The sequence below is a fragment of the Procambarus clarkii genome, chromosome 56 (assembly GCF_040958095.1).
Source record: "Procambarus clarkii isolate CNS0578487 chromosome 56, FALCON_Pclarkii_2.0, whole genome shotgun sequence".
Lineage (NCBI taxonomy): Eukaryota > Metazoa > Arthropoda > Malacostraca > Decapoda > Cambaridae > Procambarus > Procambarus clarkii.
This window is the reverse complement of record NC_091205.1, coordinates 7,391,285-7,413,073: the sequence shown is the minus strand read 5'-3', so window position 1 is coordinate 7,413,073 and position 21,789 is coordinate 7,391,285. Positions and strand designations below refer to the sequence as shown.

Below are 21,789 nucleotides of genomic sequence, written 5' to 3'. Positions count from 1 at the left end.
CTCTCAACTGTCAATCAACTGGTGTACAGATTCCTGAGCCTACTGGGTTCTATCATATCAACATTTGAAACTGTGTATGGAGTCAGCCTCCACCACATCACTGCCTAATGCATTCCACCTGTTAACTACTCTGACACTGAAAAAGTTCTTTCTAACGTCCCTGTGGCTCATTTGGGTACTCAGTCTCCACCTGTGTTTCCTTGTTCATGTCCCAGCCGTGTTAAACAGTTTATCTTTAGCTACCCTGTGAATTCCTCTGAGAATTTTGTAGGTAGAGAAGATGTCTCTCCTTACTCTTCTGTCTTTTAATGTCGTGAGGTTCATTTCTCGCAGCCGTTCTTCGTAACTCATGCCTCTTAGTTCTGGGACTAGCCTAGTGGCATATATCTGAACTTTTTCAAGCTTCGCCTTGTGCTTGACAAGGTACGTGTTCATGGTGGGGCCGCATACTCCAGGATTGGTCTTACATATGTGGTAATCAAGGTTCTGAATGATTCCTTACACAGATTCCTGAATGCAGTTCTGATGTTAGCCAGCCTCGCATACGCCGCAGATGTTATTCTTTTGATGTGGGAGACAAGGTTGGTGTAATATCAACTCCTAAATCATTCTCTCTGTCCGTTTCATGAAGGACTTCATCTCGCATTCTGTATCCTGTGTCAGGCCTCCTGTTTCCACTGCCTAGTTTCATTACCTTACATTTGCTCGGGTTGAACTTTAGTAGCCATTTGTTGAACCATTCATGCACTTTGTCTAGGCCATCTTGTAGTCTCATACTGTCTTCCTCCGTCTTAATCATCTTCATAATTGTTGCATCATCAGCAAACAATGTGGGGAATGATTCTATACCATCTGGAAGATCATTTACATATATTAGAAACAGTATGGGTCCAAGGACTAAACCCTGCGGGACTCCACTGGTGACGTCTCGCCAATCTGATACCTCACCTCGCACAGTGACTTGCTGCCTTCTGTTACTTAGGTACTCCCTTATCCAATGGAATACCTTCCCTTTCACTCTTGCCAGCATCTCAAGCTGTTGCACTAGTCTCTGGTGTGGCACTGTGTCAATCGCTTTCTAGCAATCCAAAAATATGCAGTCTGCCCACCCCTCTCTTTCTTGCCTGATTCTTGTTGCCTGATTGTGGTATTCAATTAATCCTGTGAGGCGTGACTTGCCATCCCTGAAACCATTTTGGTGTTGTGACACAAAGTTCCTTCGCTCCAGATGTTCGACTAGCTTTTTTCGCACAATTTTCTCCATTAGCTTGCATGGTATGCAAGTTAGGGACACTGGCCTGTAGTTCAATGCCTGATGTCTATCCCCATTCTCGTATATCGGGACTACGTTTGCGACCTTCCAAATTTCTGGCAGTTCACCTGTTACCAGTGATTTGTTAAACACTATGGAGAGTGGCAGGCACAGTGCTTCTGCTCCTCTTTCCTCTAGTATCCAGGGTGATATTCCATCTGGCCCTATAGCCTTTGTCACATCCAACTCTAGCTAAAGCTTCCTTACATCTCCACTGGTAATCTCAAATTCCTGAAGTGGTGCCTGGTTAATTATTCCTTCTCTTATCTCTGGAACTTCTCCTTGCTCTAATGTGAAGACTTCCTGGAATTTCATATTGAGTTCCTTGCACACTTCTTTGTCATTTGTAGTGAATCTGTCTGTCCCTATCCTCAGTTTCATTACCTGTTCCTTCACTGTTGTCTTTCTCCTGATGTGGCTGTGCAGCAATTTTGGTTGGTGTCTTAGCCTTGCTGGCTATGTCGTTTTGATATTGCCCTTCTGCCTCTCTTCTCACCCTGACGTATTCATTCCTGGCTCTCTGGTAACCTTATCTGCTGTCAAGTGTTCTGGTATTTCTATAGTTTCTCCACGCTCTTTTATTTTGTTGCTTAGCTAGCTTTCATCTCTGATTTTTTTTTTTTTTTTGAGATATATACAAGAGTTGTTACATTCTTGTACAGCCACTAGTACGCGTAGCGTTTCGGGCAAGTCCTTAATCCTATGGTCCCTGGAATACGATCCCCTGCCGCGAAGAATCGTTTTTTCATCCAAGTACACATTTTACTGTTGCGTTAAACAGAGGCTACAGTTAAGGAATTGCGCCCAGTAAATCCTCCCCGGCCAGGATACGAACCCATGACATAGCGCTCGCGGAACGCGAGATTAATCTATGGTTAAAGTTTATTAAACTATTAAACTAAACGTAGATTAAACTATGGAATTCTCATATTCATTTCAGTTTTTACCTTTTGGGCGGGATAAGCTTTTCTGCGGCCTCCTTGCACTTCTGTGTGATGTAGTCCATCATGTCTTGGGCCGTCTTTCCCCTTAGCTCTGTTTTCCAAGTTATATCCGTTAGGAATTTTCTTAACTCCTCGTAATTTCCGTTACGGAATGCTAGCCTTTTGCTTTTAGTTCCCTTTCTCGAGTACTTTAGCCCTTCTTCAACCAGATACTCAAACGTCAGTACACTGGGCAAGGGAGTCATTCAGAGTGAAGACTAGGTCGAGTCCCGCTGGTTCATCGTTTTCCCTCATCCAATTGGGTTCCCTGACATGTTGGCTTAGAAAGGTTCTTGTCGCCACCTCCACTAGTTTGGCTCTTCAAGTATCCTCTCCTACGTGCGGTTCCTTGTTCTCCCAGTCTATCCTTCCGTGATTGAAGTCCCTCATGATGGACAGATGGGATCGATTTCTACAGGCAGCAGAGGCTGCCCTCTCAATTATGTCATTAACTGCCATGTTGTTTCTGTCATACTCTTGCCTTGATCTTCTGTCATTTGGTGGAGGGTTGTAAATCACTGCTACTACTACTCTTGGTCCTCCAATCGTCATGGTGCCTGTTATGCAGTCTCTAAACTCTTCACAAGATCCCAACATGTTGGGATGTGGAGATATTGGGATGTGGAGATGTTGGGATGTGGGGATGTGGAGATGTTGGGATGTGGGGATGTTGGTATGTGGGGATGTTGGGATGTGGAGATGTTGGGATATGGAGATGTTGTGATGTGGGGATGATGGGATGTGGATATTTTGGGATGTGGAGATATTGGGATGTGGAGAGGTTGAGATGTGGGGATGTTGGGATGTGGGAATGTTGGGATGTGGGAATGTTGGGATGTGGATATTTTGGGATGTGGAGTTGTTGGGATGCTGGGATGTATAGAGGTTGGGATGTGGATATTTTGGAATGTGGAGAAATTGGGATGTGGAAAAGTTGGGATGTGGAGATATTGGGATGTAGGGATGTAGGGATGTTGGGATGTGGAGATGTGGGGATGTTGGGATGAGGGGATGATGGGATGTGGAGATGTGGAGATGTTGGGATGTGGAGATGTTGGGATGTGGGAATGTTGGGATGTGGGGATGTTGGGATGTGGGAATGTTGGAATGTTGGGATGTGGGGATGTGGGAATGTTGGGATGTTGGGATGTGGAGATGTTGGGATGTGGGAACGCTGGGATGTGGAGATATTGGCATGTGGGGATGTTGAGATGTACTCACCTATTTGTGCTTGCGGGGGTTGAACTTTGGCTTTTTGGTCCCGCCTTTCAACTGTCAATCAACTGGTGTACAGGTTCCTGAGCCTACTGGGCTCTATCATATCGACATTTAAAACTGTGTATGGAGTCAGCCTCCACCACATCACTGCCTAATGTAGTCCATCCGCTAACTACTCTGACACTGAAAAAGTTCCTTCCAACGTCTCTGTGGCTCATGTGGTTACTCAGTTTCCACATGTGTCCCCTTGTTCGCGTCACGCCAGTGTTGAATAGTTTATCCTTGTTTACCCCGGTCGATTTCCCTGAGGATTTTGTAGGTTGTGACCATGTCTCCCCTTACTCTTCTGTCTTCCAGTGTTGTAAGGTGCATTTCCCGCAGCCTTTCCTCATAACTCATGCCTCTTAGTTCTGGGACTAGTCTAGTGGCATACCTTTGGACTTTTTCCAGCTTCGTCTTGTGCTTGACAAGGTACAGGCTCCATGCTGGGGCCGCATACTCCAGGATTGGTCTTACATATGTGGTGTACAAGATTCTGAATGATTCCTTACACAGGTTCCTGAACGCTGTTCTGATGTTAGCCAGCCTCGCATATGCCGCAGACGTTATTCTTTTTATGAGGGCTTCAGGAGATGGGTTTGGTGTGATATCAACTCCTAGATCTTTCTCTCTGTCCGTTTCATTAAGTACATCATCTCCTATTCTGTATCCTGTGTCTGGCCTCCTGTTTCCACTGCCTAGTTTCATTACTTTGCATTTACTCGGATTGAACTTCAACAGCCATTTCTTGGACCTTTCACTCAGTCTGTCTAGGTCATCTTGTAGCCTCCTACTATCATCCTGTCTCAATCCACCTCATAATTTTTGCATCGTCGGCAAACATTGAGAGGAACGAATCTATACCCTCTGGGAGATCATTTACATATACCAGAAACAGTATAGGTCCAAGGACTGACGCCTGCGGGACTCCACTTGTAACGTCTCGCCAATCTAAGACCTCACCCCTCACACAGACTCGTTGTCTCCTGTTGCTTAGGTACTTCTTTATCCAACGGAGTACCTTCCCTTTCCTTCCAGCCTGCATCTCCAGCTTTCTCACTAGCCACTTGTGTGGCACTGTATCAAAGGCTTTTTGACAATCCAAAAATATGCATTCTGCCCACCCTTCTCTTTCTTGCCTTATTTTTGTTGCCTGGTCGTAGAATTCAAGTAACCCTGTGAGGCAGGACCTGCCATCCCTGAACCCATGTTGATGCTGTGTTACAAAGTTCCTTCGCTCCAGATGCTCCACTAGTTTTTGTCGCACAATCTTCTCCATCAGCTTGTGTCGTATGCAGGTTAGGGACACAGGCCTGTAGTTCAGTGCCTCCTGTCTATCCCCTTTCTTGTATATCGGGACTACGTTAGCTGCTTTCCAAATATCTGGCAGTTCCCCTGTTGCCAGTGATTTGTTATGCACTATGGAGAGTGGTAGGTGCAGTTCTTTTGCTCCTTCCTTTAGTATCCAAGGGGAGATTCCATCTAGGCCTATAGCCATTGTCACATCCAACTCTAATAAACACTTCCTTACTTCCCCGCTGGTAATCTCAAACTCTTCCAGTGGTTCCTGATTAGCTATTCCCTCTCTTATCTCTGGAATTTCTCCTTGCTCTAAGGTGGAGACCTCCTGGAATTTCTTATTCAGTGCCTTACACACTTCCTTGCCGTTTGTAGTGAATCCTTCCGCCCAATCCTTTGTTCATAACCTGTTCCTTTACTGTTGTTTTTCTCCTGATGTGGCTATGCAACAATTTAGGCTGAGTCTTTGCCTTGCTTGTGATATCATTTTCGTATTGTCTTTCTGCCTCTCTTCTCATCCTGACATATTCATTCCTGGCATTCTGGTATCTTTCTCTGCTCTCCAGTGTCCTGTTATTCCTATAGTTTCTCCATGCCCTTTTACTTTGCTGTTTAGCTAGCCTACATCTCTGATTAAACCATGGGTTTCTCATCTTCATTTCTCTGTTTTCCTTTTGGACTGGGAAAAACTTGTTTGCTGCGTCCTTGCACTTCTGCGTGATGTAATCCATCATATCTTGGGCCGTCTTTCCCCTGAGCTCTGTTTCCCATGCTATATCTGTTAGGAATTTTCTTATCTCCTCATAGTTTCCCTTTCTGCATGCTAACCTTTTGGTTTCGGTATCCCTCCTCGAGTTCAATAACCCTTCTTCAATCAGGTACTCAAACACCAGTTTTGAGGACCAGGTAGGAATGAGCGACCACCAAACTGTGGTCGCTCATTCCTACTGGGTCCTCAAAACCGATTTCTCTTGTCGGAGTCGTTCAGAGTGAAGACTAGGTCGAGTCTCGCTGGTTCGTCATTGCCTCTCATCCTTGTGGGTTCTCCGACATGCTGGGTTAAAAAGTTTCTTGTCACCACCTCCAATAGTTTGGCTCTCCACGTATCCTAGCCTCCATGCGGTTCCTTGTTCTCCCAGTCAATCCTTCCGTGATTGAAGTTGCCCATGATGAGCAGGTGGGATCTATTTCTACAGACAGAAGAGGCTGCCCTCTCAATTATAGTGTTAACTGCCATGTTGTTGTTTTCATACTCTTGACTGGGTCTTCTGTCCTTTGGTGGAGGGTTGTATATTACTGCTACTACTATCCTTGGACCTCCCATTGTTACGGTGCCTGCTATGTAGTCTCTGAACCCCTCACAGACCGGGATAGCCATCTCCTTAAAACTCCATTCCTTTCTCATGAGTAGGGCCACTCCGCCTCCTCCCCTACCTTCCCTCTCTTTCCTTATTACTGTGTACTCCTGGGGAAACACGGCATTCGTTATGAATCCAGAGAGTTTTGTTTCAGTGAGTCCAATGACATCTAGGTTCACTTCTTGTGTTCTTTCCCTTAGTTCACTTCTCTTGCTTGTGATCCCATCTATGTTCGAGTACTTCACCCTGAAACTGACTCTCTTCTAATTCCCCTCTGGGAGGGACCTGTGGGATCTGGGGTGAGTGGGAGGTGGGAGGATCTGGTATGGGGAGACTGATGGAGGCGGGAGGACTTGGGGGGGGGAGGGTAGGGGTGGTGGGTGAGAGGGGGAGGGTAGAGGGGAGAGTGTGAGGGGGAGGGATTGGGGGAGAGTAAGTGGGGGAGGGTTGGGGGAGCATGGGGGGAGGAGAGGCTTTGGGGGGGGGGGAGAAGAGGGAGGAACAACCATGCTGGGACACGGTGCTAAGGGACAGTCATGCTGGGACACTGTGCTAGGTTCAGCCATGCTGGGACACTGTGCTAGGGTTTTTTTTTTTTTTTTTTTTTTTTTTTTTTTTTTTTTTTTTTGAGATATATACAAGAGTTGTTACATTCTTGTACAGCCACTAGTACGCGTAGCGTTTCGGGCAAGTCCTTAATCCTATGGTCCCTGGAATACGATCCCCTGCCGCGAAGAATCGTTTTTTCATCCAAGTACACATTTTACTGTTGCGTTAAACAGAGGCTACAGTTAAGGAATTGCGCCCAGTAAATCCTCCCCGGCCAGGATACGAACCCATGACATAGCGCTCGCGGAACGCCAGGCGAGTGTCTTACCACTACACCACGGAGACTGTAAAAGGTTCAGCCATGCTGGGACACTGTGCTAGGGACAGTCATGCTGGGACACTGTGCTAGGTTCAGCCATGCTGGGACACTGTGCTAGGTTCAGCCATGCTGGGACACTGTGCTAGGGACAGCCATGCTCGGACACTATGCTAAGGACAACCATGCTGGGACACTGTGCTAGGGACAGCCATGCTGGGACACTGTGCTAGGGACAGCCATGCTGGGACACTGTGCTAGGGTCAGCCATGCTCGGACACTATGCTAAGGACAACCATGCTGGGACACTGTGCTAGGGACAGCCATGCTGGGACACTGTGCTAGGGACAACCATGCTGGGACACTGTGCTAGGGTCAGCCATGCTGGGACACTGTGCTAGGGACAGCCATGCTGGGACACTGTGCTAGGGACAGCCATGCTGGGACACTGTGCTATGGACAACCATGCTGGGACACTATGCTAGGGAGCCAGAGCTCAACCCCCGCAAGCACAACTAGGTGAGTACTGTGCTAGGGTCAGCCATGCTGGGACACTGTGCTAGGAACAACCATGCTGGGACACTGTGCTGGGGACAGCCATGCTGGGACACTATGCTATGGACAACCATGTTGGGACACAGTTCTAGGGACATTCATGCTGGGACACTATGCTATGGACAACCATGCTCGGAAACTATGCTATGGACAACCATGCTAGGACACTGTGCGAGGGACAGCCATGCTGGGCAGCTGTGCTAAGGTCAGCCATGCTGGGACACTATGCTATGGACAACCATGCTGGGACACTATGCTATGGACAACCATGCTGGGACACTATGCTATGGACAACCATGCTCGGACACTATGCTATGGACAACCATGCTAGGACACTGTGCGAGGGACAGCCATGCTGGGCAGCTGTGCTAAGGTCAGCCATGCTGGGACACTATGCTATGGACAACCATGCTAGGACACTGTGCTAGGGACAGCCATGCTGGGACACTATGCTATGGACAACCATGCTGGGACACTATGCTATGGACAGCCATGCTGGGACACTATGCTATGGACAACCATGCTGGGACACTATGCTATGGACAACCATGCTCTGACACTATGCTATGGACAACCATGCTAGGACACTGTGCTAGGGACAGCCATGCTGGGCAACTGTGCTAGGGACAACCATGCTGGGACACTGTGCTATGGACAACCATGCTGGGACACGGTGCTAGGGACAACCATGCTGGGACACTATGCTAGGGACAACCATGCTGGGACACGGTGCTAGGGACAACCATGCTGGGACACTATGCTATGGACAACCATGCTGGGACACTATGCTATGGACAACCATGCTGGGACACTATGCTATGGACAACCATGCTGGGACACTATGATATGGACAACCATGCTGGGACACTGTGCTGGGGACAACCATGCTGGGACACAGTGCTAGGGACAACCATGCTGGGACACAGTGCTAGGGACATCCATGCTGGGACACTGTGCTAGGGACAACCATGCTGGGACACTATGCTAGGGACAACCATGCTGGAACACTGTGCTGGGGACAACCATGCTGGGCCACAGTGCTAGGGACATCCATGCTGGGACACTGTGCAGGGGAAAACCATGCTGGGACACAGTTTTAGGGACAACCATGCTGGGACACTGTGCTGGGGACAGCCATGCTGGGACACAGTGCTAGGGACAACCATGCTGGGACACTGTGCTAGGGACAACCATGCTGGGACACTGCGCTAGAAACAATCATGCTGGGACACTGTGCAGGGGAAAACCCTGCTGGGACACAGTTTTAGGGACAACCATTCTGGGACACTGTGCTAGGGACAACCATGCTGGGACACAGTGCTAGGGACAACCATGCTGGGACACTGTGCTTGAGACAACCATGCAGGGACACTGTGCTAGGGACAACCATGCTGGGACACTGTGCTAGGGACAACCATGCTGGGACACTGTGCTAGGAACAATCATGCTAGGACACTGTGCTGGGGACAACGATGCTGGGACACAGTTCTAGGGACAACCATGCTGGGACACTGTGCTAGGGACAATATGCTGGGACACAGTGCTAGGGACAACCATGCTGGGACACTGTGCTTGAGACAAGCATGCTGGGACACTGTGCTAGGGACAACCATGCTGGGACACAGTGCTAGGGACAACCATGCTGGGACACTGTGCTAGGGACAACCATGCTGGGACACTATGCTATGGACAACCATGCTGGGACACTATGATATGGACAACCATGCTGGGACACTATGCTATGGACAACCATGCTGGGACACTATGATATGGACAACCATGCTGGGACACTGTGCTGGGGACAACCATGCTGGGACACAGTGCTAGGGACAACCATGCTGGGACACAGTGCTAGGGACATCCATGCTGGGACACTGTGCTAGGGACAACCATGCTGGGACACTATGCTAGGGACAACCATGCTGGAACACTGTGCTGGGGACAACCATGCTGGGCCACAGTGCTAGGGACATCCATGCTGGGACACTGTGCAGGGGAAAACCATGCTGGGACACAGTTTTAGGGACAACCATGCTGGGACACTGTGCTGGGGACAGCCATGCTGGGACACAGTGCTAGGGACAACCATGCTGGGACACTGTGCTAGGGACAACCATGCTGGGACACTGCGCTAGAAACAATCATGCTGGGACACTGTGCAGGGGAAAACCCTGCTGGGACACAGTTTTAGGGACAACCATTCTGGGACACTGTGCTAGGGACAACCATGCTGGGACACAGTGCTAGGGACAACCATGCTGGGACACTGTGCTTGAGACAACCATGCAGGGACACTGTGCTAGGGACAACCATGCTGGGACACTGTGCTAGGGACAACCATGCTGGGACACTGTGCTAGGAACAATCATGCTAGGACACTGTGCTGGGGACAACGATGCTGGGACACAGTTCTAGGGACAACCATGCTGGGACACTGTGCTAGGGACAATATGCTGGGACACAGTGCTAGGGACAACCATGCTGGGACACTGTGCTTGAGACAAGCATGCTGGGACACTGTGCTAGGGACAACCATGCTGGGACACAGTGCTAGGGACAACCATGCTGGGACACTGTGCTAGGGACAACCATGCTGGGACACTGTGCTGGGGACAGCCATGCTGGGACACTGTGCTGGGGACAGCAATGCTGGGACACTGTGCTGGGGACAGCAATGCTGGGACAGCCATGCTGGGACACTGTGCTAGGGACAACCATGCTGGGACACGGTGCTAGGGACAATCATGCTGGGACACTGTGCTGGGGACAACCATGCTGGAACACATTAGGTATTGGAAGTGACTTCCTCAACTCCGCACGCTGACCCCTCAAAAACTTCCTTACCTCCCCCCACAGGGGGTGACCTTCCTGACTCTGTATCAACTCCCTCACATTCCACGACACATCTTCCTCCCCCCTTTCACTCACCACTGCTACATTGTGACACCTTGACAACGCGTCAGCGACCACATTGCTTTTCCCAGGTACATGTTCAAAGTTTGTAATGTTAAACTCTGAGAGCGAGGTAACCCACCGTGCCAGTCGCTGACAAGGCTCCTTGGACTCGAACACATACTTAAGGGGTTTGTGATCGCTTCTGAGTCAAATTTCATGTCCAGGCAAGATGTACCGGTTCCGTTGTAATATGAATGTGATCGCTAGCGCTTCCCTCTCAATCGTACTATAGTTCCTCTCTGCAGGACATAGTACTCGTGAACAAAATGCAATGGGACGCTCCCGTCCTCACTCATCCACCTGAGCTACCACACCACCTATCGCTGCTCCAGAAGCATCCGCATACACCAGAAACGGTTTGCTAAAATCTGGGTGCGCCAAGATACTGCGAGAGCTGACAGCAGCCCTCAGTACCTGGAACGCCTGCTGTTGTTCCTTCCCCCACACGAACTCTGCAAGTCCACTGATCTCATGTAATGGTCTTGCAATTTTTGAAAAATCTTTAATAAATCGCCGATAATAGCTAACCAACCCCAGGAAAGATTTGCACTCTTTCTTGTTCTGTGGAACTGGGAACTCTTGAATATCCCTGGTTTTATCTGGCAATGGACTGATACCCATCCGGCCCACTGTATGACCCACCAATGTTACCGATTCTCCAAAAAAACCTGCATTTTTCGAAATTCACTTTGAGGTTGTGTGACCTCAACCTTAGCAAGAGTTTCCTCAAATTATGCATGTGCTCCTCTAATGACTTTCCCAGCACGATTACGTCATCGAGGTACAGCAACGCTGTGGAACCTATCAACCCCGATAATACACTCATCATTAGCCTACTGAACACAGCAGGTGCTGACTTCAACCCGAAAGGAAGTCGTTTATATTGCCAGAGCTCGTTGCACGCACTAAACGCTGTGATTTCCCTCGACTCTTCCTCCAGCGGTATCTGGTGATACCCACTGAGCAGGTCTAATGTGGTAAAATATTGTGTACCCTTCAAGTGTGTCAATGTGTCCTGTATGTTAGGTAATGGGTATGCTTCGTCTTTCGTCAGCTTGTTTATTCTGCGGAAATCTACGCATAACCTCACTCCCCCATTCTTTTTCCTGACTACTACGAGAGGGCTGTGCCACGGTGAACTGGATGGTTCAATGATATCATGCTCCTTTAGCTGGCTTATCTCCTCTTTCACCTCCCTCTGGTGTGCCACTGGTATGCTATATGCTCTCGTATATACTGGATGTGCGCCCGCTACGTCAATTCTATGTGCTCCTTGAGTAATGCACCCAGGGGGTTCCCCTCTCAACGCAAAAACATCCGGGAACTCCCTGACTAAGCCCCTTAAGGCTTCCTTAACCTCCCTTTCCATGGACATCCTATCCACTATTCCCATAAATTTATCCATTCTATCCTCATCGCCCTCACTCTGACTTACTGACATGGCTGCAATAATCTCCTCCACAGGGCGCCCCCACGCTACCTGTGCATGCTTACTCAAGGTGACTGGCCACCGAGAGGGATTAAAAACCCTCAACCGAATTACCCCTTCATTTATGTCTTCAATAGTCTCCATTATCACCAACCCTGCTGGATCATCCAATGGCTCAATTTGCACAACGTCTACTCCCTTGGCTTTACATACCATTTTCATCACTAAGGATGCTTCTCCCGGAATGGTGACATCCTTGGGTACCGTGACTGCCCACTGTATATTCTGGTCCCCAGCCGAGTTACCACAGTTACCCCTCACTACTGCTACTCCTTCTCTACTCCTCACCTTGTTAACGTCTACCGCTTGACCCCCACATACCAATTTATTCCCCCTTGCGCTGAACGCTATGGTACATGAGTATTTTTCTAGGAAATCAATTCCCAGGATAATGTTGGTATGTTTCAGCCCTATATCCTGTATTACTACAAAACTATGTTTAAACATCTATCTTCTAGCTGGAAATCCACAGTTGTCTCACTCAACACCCGCAACGCATTATCCCCCACCGCCGTTAATCTCCTGTTGTTCGGTATCAGCCTGACGTCTGATCCTAACACGCTACGACTCATGATGGACACGGAAGCACCGGTGTCCACCAAGGCTGTATAGATAGTGCCCTTTAACCGTAAATGCACCTTTATGGGATGACCCGACCCGACGGTACACAACCACTGTCCGCCACCCCCTACTGTTCACACTGGGTAATTAGGCGGAACAAAAAGCTTACACTGCCAGGCCAAGTGACTACCGTCACCACACAGCTTGCACACTTTTGTCTGCTTAGGTCGTTCTGGCTCGTGTTTACCTGCAGTGTACCCCGTTCCCCGGGGATACCCTCTACCGGTACCCTGGTTCTGGTGGTACATTCCTGTTGCTCCCTGAGCAGGCGAGTATCGTGGTGGAGCAGGAGTGAACCTCCCTCCACGTGCCCCTTGATTATAGCCTCCTCGCTGCCCGCGAGTACCCTGATGGGGTCCCCACGACACCCAACTCGTATTGTGTCCCTGGAACACCCTTGGCTCCCAGCCCTTATTATTGTTACGTCGAGGAGCACCTCGCCCCTTGCCCTTGGAATGTGTGACCCCCGCCGCGGGTCCATCCTCCACTGGCTGAGCTACTGGGGCCCAGAGCTGAGCCTGTCTATCTTGCGTGTCTGCAAGATTTGCCTGTTCCTTATGGGACACTTCCTTGAAAATGTCATCCTCTGTCAGTTTATGTGTCGGGCTATTCTCCGTCCAAAACACTGCATGTTTCACCGCTTCCTTAAAAGACTTAGCTTCCCTGCAGTGTAACGCACTTTCCCGCGGTAATGCACCGAAAAAAACACTCCGTTGCATAGAATCTCTTACTACCCCCGTGAACTGCGTTTCAGTCCGCTCAATCACATCACCCAAGAGTCTTATTCTATGGCCAAACGCCCTTAATTGTTCCCCTGGTTCTCGTTTAAGTGCAGCTAACTGAGCCTTTAGTTCTACTGCATCGTGCTGCACATCGTAATGATTTATCAGTTCCTGCTTAAACTCGCTATAACTATTTATTTCTCTAATTTCCGCCGAGTTGAGCAGGGTCTTTGCTTCCCCTTTCACCTTGGAATATACCAATGCAATCTTTGCCTGACCCGACCATGACCCCACACTAGTCGCCTTCTCTAGAGCAAAGAAAAATGTTCTAATATCCGTCAGTAACTGACCTTTCGAATCCCGTTTGGCGCCCCAAAACGTGGGTATGTCTCCATATACCTTAGGTCCTGCATTAGTCGTCTCATGCGTGCTCAACACATTTTTCAACCACTGTGCAACCTGCCCAATTGTCTCTGACGCTGCCGCCTGCGCCGTAAGCAACGCCGCCGTGTTATCACCACTCTCACCCTGACCGACATTACTCGTGGCCTGGCCACTGGCGCCCCTATTACTACCCGTACCCGTCATGGCTACTCGCCCCTTATGTGCTCGTGTATGAACCAGCTTGACGCTTTGCCGTACAGTAACCTTACTTGGCCTTATTCCCTTAATCTCACTAGAATCACGTGTAATTTTAAGCCACCATTAACAACGTCACTTATCAGTTCCCCACACTACTGTTTCCACCCCTTAGGAGACCTTTCCCTGCCGCACAACGTGGCCACTCCACTTGGCCACACACCTTGGCCCCACACCCCACTATGGCCACTCACTGGCCCACACACCTTCCCTTCCTCACTCCAATATCCACCGTCCTGAACACAACCCGACGTCTACCAATTCCCGAACATTCCCTCACCAACTAAACCAGTAACACACTTCCTTCATCTCTCAAAGTGTTCCAAACCTGTTTGCGCTGCCACCAAATATGTCGTGACGCTGAACCCCGGTTCATTCCGAACACAGCGATTACACAACACATAACACCTTGCCTCAGCAACCGTTACTACCACCGTGTACTTCTACACACACCAGACCCTTGAGGCGTACCACTCGGTTTGTACTGGAACACAATGAGTGAACATATGGAAGGTATTTAAAGGCCGTCGGGTTTTGTCATTTAATTACAAAGAATAGACTCTGACAAATAAATACATATTAACATACTCTATTAGGTCAATACACTTCCAATACCCATAGACCACTTGACCTCCGCGATCACCACCCACACTCGTAACTTCTGCCTAAGTCCCTAATACGGAATGAGTACTACAACGCTCCACACCCAGTTAGTCTTTCATTCAATACTCACATACTGCAGACTTAACTTCGTCATTAAGATCACATCAGGTTCTCGCATAGCTGTCTGCTACACTTCGCTGCTGCCGCAAACGGGGATCCAAAGGACTTGCTAGTTCAACTCCCACAATCAGACTGACTCTAGCCAACCATGGCCTCAAACATTTCATCACTCCTCTCAAGGAAGGTATAATCCGATTAACCTTATCCCTATAGCGGTAACCTTGATCCTAGAAGCCTGACGAAGAATAATTCCTCTTTCCAGGAATTATTAATTTGGCTAAACAGCTTCGATCTTAATCCATTGACCTTTCTTAGATATGTGATCCATAGTTTGTCTACTTACATGCACTTCCAATCATCATTCGTTAAGTGTTGTAGTAATGATCCTCTAGCTAATAATTCCTACTAACTTGTGGATTACAACACTGGGGACAACCATGCTGGGACACTGTGCTAGGGACAACCATGCTGGGACATTGTGCTAGGGACAACCATGCTGGGACACGGTGCTAGGGACAACCATGCTGGGACACGGTGCTAGGGACAACCATGCTGGGACACTGTGCTAGGGACAACCATGCTGGGACATTGTGCTAGGGACAACCATGCTGGGACACGGTGCTAGGGACAACCATGCTGGGACACGGTGCTAGGGTCAACCATGCTGGGACACGGTGCTAGGGACAACCATGCTGGGACACTGTGCTTGAGACAACCATGCTGGGACACTGTACTTGAGACAACCATGCTGGGACACTGTGCTAGGGACATCCATGCTGGGACACTGTGCTAGGGACAACTATGCTGGGACACTGTGCTAGGGACAACCATGCTAGGACAAGGTGCAAGGGACAACCATGCTGGGACACTGTGGTTGGGACATCCATGCTGGGACACTGTGCTAGGGACAACCGTGCTGGGACACTGTGCTAGGGACAACCATGCTGGGACACTGCTAAGGACAGCAATGCTGGGACACTGTGCTAGGGAAAACCATGCTGGGACACTGTGCTAGGGACAACCATGCTGGGACACGGTGCTAGGGACAACGATGCTGGGACACTGTGGTTGGGACATCCATGCTGGGACACTGTGCTAGGGACAACCGTGCTGGGACACTGTGCTAGGGACAACCATGCTGGGACACTGTGCTAGGGACAGCTATGCTGGGACACTGTGCTAGGGACAACCATGCTGGGACACTGTGCTAGGGACAACCATGCTAGGACACTGTGCTAGGGACAACCATGCTGGGACACTGTGCTATGGACAGCTATGCTGGGACACTGTGCTAGGGACAACCATGCTGGGACACTGTGCTAGGGACAACCATGCTAGGACACTGTGCTAGGGACAACTATGCTGGGACACTGTGCTAGGGACAGCTATGCTGGGACACTGTGCTAGGGACAACCATGCTGGGACACTGTGCTAAGGACAACCATGCTAGGACACTGTGCTAGGGTCAACCATGCTAGGACACTGTGCTAGGGACAACCATGTTGAGACGCGATGCTGGGGACAACTATGCTGGGATCTTTCTAGGTCTTACTCATCCTACGTTTTGCCCATACAGCAGACCATTCTCTCTCTCTCATCCTTATATATATATATATATATATATATATATATATATATATATATATATATATATATATATATATATATATATATATATATATATATATGTATATATATATATATGTATATATATTTATGTATATATATATATGTATATATATATATATATATGTATATATATGTATATATATACATATATATATATATATATATATATATATATATATATATATATACATATATATATATACATATATATATATATATATATATATATATATATATATGTATATATATATATATGTATATATATATATATATATATATATATATATATATATATATATATATATATATATATATATATATATATATATATATATATATATATATATATAAGCCGCCTGCTATCGCTGTATCTATCGATGATTTCTGTGTTTTTTGTTAAGACTTCTCTGGTGATGGTTTGGTTGTGGGAAGAGATTATATGTTCCTTAATGGAGCCCTGTTGCTTATGCATCGTTAATCGCCTGGAAAGAGATGTTGTTGTCTTGCCTATATACTGAGTTCTTTGAGGCTTGCAGTCCCTAAGTGGGCATTTGAAGGCATAGACGACATTGATCTCTTTTAAAGCGTTCTGCTTTGTGTCTGGAGAGTTTCTCATGAGTAGGTTGGCCGTTTTTTTGGTTTTATAGTAAATCGTCAATTGTATCTTCTGATTTTTTCTGTAGGGATAACGTTCCTATTAACAATATCTTTCAGGACTCTTTCCTCCGTTTTATGGGCTGTGGAAAAGAAGTTCCTGTAAAATAGTCTAATAGGGGGTATAGGTGTTGTGTTAGTTGTCTCTTCAGAGGTTGCATGACGTTTCACTTTCCTTCTTATGATATCTTCCACGAAACCATTGTAGAAGCCGTTGTTGACTAGGACCTGCCTTACCATACAGAGTTCTTCGTCGACTTGCTTCCATCCTGAGCTGTGGCTGAGGGCACGGTCGACATAAGCGTTAACAACACTCCTCTTGTACCTGTCCGGGCAGTCAATGTTGGCATTCAGGCACATTCCTATGTTTGTTTCCTTAGTGTAGACTGCAGTGTGGAAACCTCCGCTCTTTTCCATGACTGTTACATCTAGAAAGGGCAGCTTCCCATCCTTCTCCATCTCGTAAGTGAAACGCAATACAGAATTCTGCTCAAATGCCTCCTTCAGCTCCTGCAGATGTCTGACATCAGCTACCTGTGTAAAAATGTCGTCAACATACCTGCAGTATATGGCAGGTTTCAAGTTCATGTCGACTAAGACTTTTTGCTTGATGGTACCCATGTAGAAGTTTGCAAACAGGACACCTAGGGGAGAACCCATGGCGACCCCATCTACTTGCTTATACATGTGCCCATCCGGGCTCAAGAAGGGTGCCTCTTTAGTACAAGCTTGGAGTAGTTTCCTTAGAATATTTTCTGGTATGTCAAGAGGAGTACAGGCCGGATCACGATACACACTGTCCGCTATCATCCCGATTGTTTCATCCACAGGAACGTTGGTAAACAGTGATTCTACGTCCAACGAGGCTCTTATCCCTGTGGCCCGTGTTCCCCGACTCCGCTCCATTATAGAATCATCGGGCCTTGAATAGTAGGCTGAGAAATGCGTTCTGGCTACTAGGTACGACATATATATATATATATATATATATATATATATATATATATATAAGGATGAGAGAGAGAGAGAGAATGGTCTGCTGTATGGGCAAAACGTAGGATGAGAAAGACCTAGAAAGATCCCAGCATAGTTGTCCCCAGCATCGTGTCTCAACATGGTTGTCCTAGCACAGTGTCCCAGCATGATTTTCCCTAGCACCAAGTCCCAGCTTGGTTGACGCAAGCGAGTTTGAGCCCTGTGGTCTCGCCCCCCGTGTTGCTGTCACCTTCAGGAGGGGGGGGGGAGGTAGGTGGGGGTTGCCTCGTCGGGGGGGGGGGGGGGGCGATGTATCAGTTGCTGATGTGGAGTCTGGACCCCGTATGATGATCTGGGTGCGGCCGGTTCCCTGTTGCTCGTCCATTGTGTGGACGAGCAACAGGGAAGGATGGTCAGAGTGAAGGGCTTTCATCTCTGGTGTTCCTGATTTCATGACATGCCCTCAGGGGAAGTCTGGCGGACGTCCCAAGGAAGATGAGCGGATCGTTTGGAAGGCGTACTGTTTGCGGTTTCCGGAAAAGGATCATCCACATAAATATGTGTTGAGTTGCCTTCTCACGTATGTCCTTTGCCTTTGGTATATTGCTGTGTTTCGATTGTTGTCTTTGTTGTACGCCCATCAGGCATTTTGATTGTTGATTTGTATTGTTTGTAACGTGTGATGCTTTTGTGTTCGTTTTGGGCTGACTTGGGTATTTGTCTTTTTGTATGACCCTGTTGCTATGTTCTTCTGTATTTGTGTTGTCATAAAACACTACTGTGGGATTGGTTTGGGAATTATTGTTTTGTTCCCTTGTAACTTGTACTTTTGTTGTTAGTTTCTTTTTTGTATTTGTTTTTATGGTATTTATGTAGCATGGTTCCGTATGTAAATATATATAAAAAAATCAACATGATAGAAAGTCGTGATATAAAATTGTTCACCATATTTTTCCTCACCTGTTCTCCTACTCAATTGTTCACATCTTCACTATTAGTCAACAAGGACTTCTATCACCGCCTCCGCTCGAGCACACTCTCAATCATCAAATTTCCATCAAAATCTTGTCGAGAACGAATGATTTTTTTTGTACTAAAAAAATACGTTTTTGTCTGTTACTAAAAGCCATCGTCATGGGGTTTTGAGGTCTCTGTGTCTCTTCAGCATATTGGACCAGAGCCCGTTCCTCATTAATTACTCAAGTCCTTGCCCTCATTAGGTAAAATAGGTCCCCCCCCTCCCCCTGGCAACCAGACAGCCACCTTCTCCGGGGCAGAAACCAATTATGCGCAGTGAATGTGTGTTGTGTCCGGCCGTCGCTTGCTGGTCTTCACGGTGGTTGGCGAGACGAAATTGGTTTTAGCCTAAGTGGCCAAGCAGTCACATTACCACTTTGAAATCGATTTTCAGTTTTTGGCGCGTGTTCTCTGCGGACCGCTGGACCGGAACCAAGCAATGGGGCTCTGGAAATTATGACAGCAACTGAAACCTCGTATACCAGGAACGGTCTAGGATGCCTGGTGAATGTGAGCGGGAGGCGCGATGCCTGGCACCCGGGTATGGCGCTCCATTGCCAGTCGTGAAGGCATATATACACTAATAATTAATGAATCACTATATATACATTATTTACGACAAGTGTTCCGCTGGTGCCAAACTGCGAGCCAGCGGCATTGTTTACATGTGCCAAGCAGTGCCTTCACTCCTCAGTTGGAGGAGTTCCTCCACCCCTCAGTTGGAGGAGTTCCTCCACCCCTCAGTTAGAGGAGTTGCTCCACCCCTCAGTTGGGATAGTGACTCCACCCCACAGTTGAAGGACTGTGTTCACCCGACAGTTGAGGCAGAGCTTCAACTGTCCAACTATCCTCGGGCCAAACTAGACCAGCCACCACACTACACAAAGACAACAGACGAACACACACTACTGGTGTAAGACTAACTACCTTTAACACACTAAGAGATACTGGAGGAAGTATTCTCTGTGTTTTCATGTTTTTCCCCCAAGTCCCTGAAACCACAACGTGCGGAATAAATACCAGGAATGTTGTAACGCTCATTATAAGCAAAATAGAGCAAGAATCTCAGAATTTCATTTGTATAGATATTATCTGATATCCATATTGTTCAGGAGGATGATATGGACCAGGTAGCTAAAGCAGCATGTGATAAACCTGAACTTGAGCTGGACGTAGGCATTTCGATTTCTTTTGTTAAAAAAGTCTTATTAACGAAGTTATGGCTACCAGAACTCCAATCACTGATATTCAAACGGCAGAAAGCACTATTATAAAGAGTTAGGTTTAGGACCAAGAACTATATAGACAAACAGCACAAAACATTGGACAGTGTGACAATGTAATCGCCAGAATTAATCTAGGATTTCGGTACTTGTAGCAGGTGGCAGCTGGCAATGAACCCAATCACGAAACATTCCAATTGTAAACAATGTGAACAAGCGCTGGGACACACTGTCCAGAACTATATCTCTGAGCGACCTGTTATCAGTGACTTCAAACCAAACTTTCACCTTTGCATCTCACGAATATTGGAAGTTATTATTGTGCAACACACAGAGTTTGCTAGTGAAAACCTCTTGACTAGACTCACTTTCCCATGTTTTGTCTTGAGTCCCTGTACGACTGACCATCCTGTGAGATGGACATACTAGATGAACTACACAGAGAAATAACATTAACGTGATATATAAATGAACAAATCCAGCAGGACCCTTGGAGAGGGTTCGAACCTATGCGCTGAGTGTTCCCAGACACGCACTAGTCAACTGCACCACGACATGGTCAAAAGAATTTTGACCATGTGAAACACTCATAGGTAGATATGATGAACCCATAGCTATGATGAACCCATAGCTATGATGAACCCATAGCTAGCTAGGATGAACTCATAGCTAGCTATGATGAACCCATAGCTAGCTATGATGAACTCATAGCTAGCTATGTTGAACCCATAGCTAGCTAGGATGAACTCATAGCTAGCTATGATGAACCCATAGCTAGCTAGGATGAACTCATAGCTAGCTATGATGAACCCATAGCTAGCTATGATGAACTCATAGCTAGCTATGATGAACCCATAGCTATAATGAACTCATAACTATGATGAACCCATAGCTATGATGAACCCATAGCTAGCTAGGATGAACTCATAGCTAGCTATGATGAACCCATAGCTAGCTATGATGAACTCATAGCTAGCTATGATGAACCCATAGCAAGCTATGATGAACCCATAGCTAGCTATGATGAACCCATAGCTAGCTATGATGAACCCACAGATAGCTATAATGAACCCATAGCTAGCTATGATGAACCCATAGCTAGCTATGATGAACCCATAGCTAGCTATGATGAGCTCATAGCTAGCTATGATGAACTCATAGCTGGCTATGATGAACCCACAGCTAGCTATGATGAACTCATAGATAACTATGATGAACTATACTCTGTTATCCTTCATATAGTTTAGCTGCATATTGCTGTGTGAACGAAAGTTTGTTACAACACAAAACACTTCCCCCTTCGCGGTTGAGGAAGGTGATTAGGCAGCATGTATACCTAGCCATGTATACCTCTTGCCCCCAGACGTACTCTGATATCCCTAGCCATGTATACCTTTTGCCTCCAGACGTACTCTGGCAGCATGGCCATGAATACCTCTTGCCCCCAGACGTACTCTGGTAGCATGGCCATGAATACCTCTTGCCCCCAGACGTACTCTGGTAGCATGGCCAT

The 21,789-nt window shown here is 47.4% G+C and overlaps 1 protein-coding gene across 1 annotated transcript in view; it reads left to right on the top strand.

Moving 5' to 3' along the window:
* LOC123770962 (S-antigen protein-like) overlaps positions 1-21,523 on the top strand; it is a 66,464-nt gene extending 44,941 nt beyond the window's left edge. The window contains exon 4 of the mRNA XM_069305709.1: positions 21,228-21,523. Coding sequence (XP_069161810.1) covers positions 21,228-21,523 — 296 coding nt within the window. The remainder of the gene's footprint in view (positions 1-21,227) is intronic.
* The last annotated feature ends 266 nt before the right edge of the window (positions 21,524-21,789 follow it).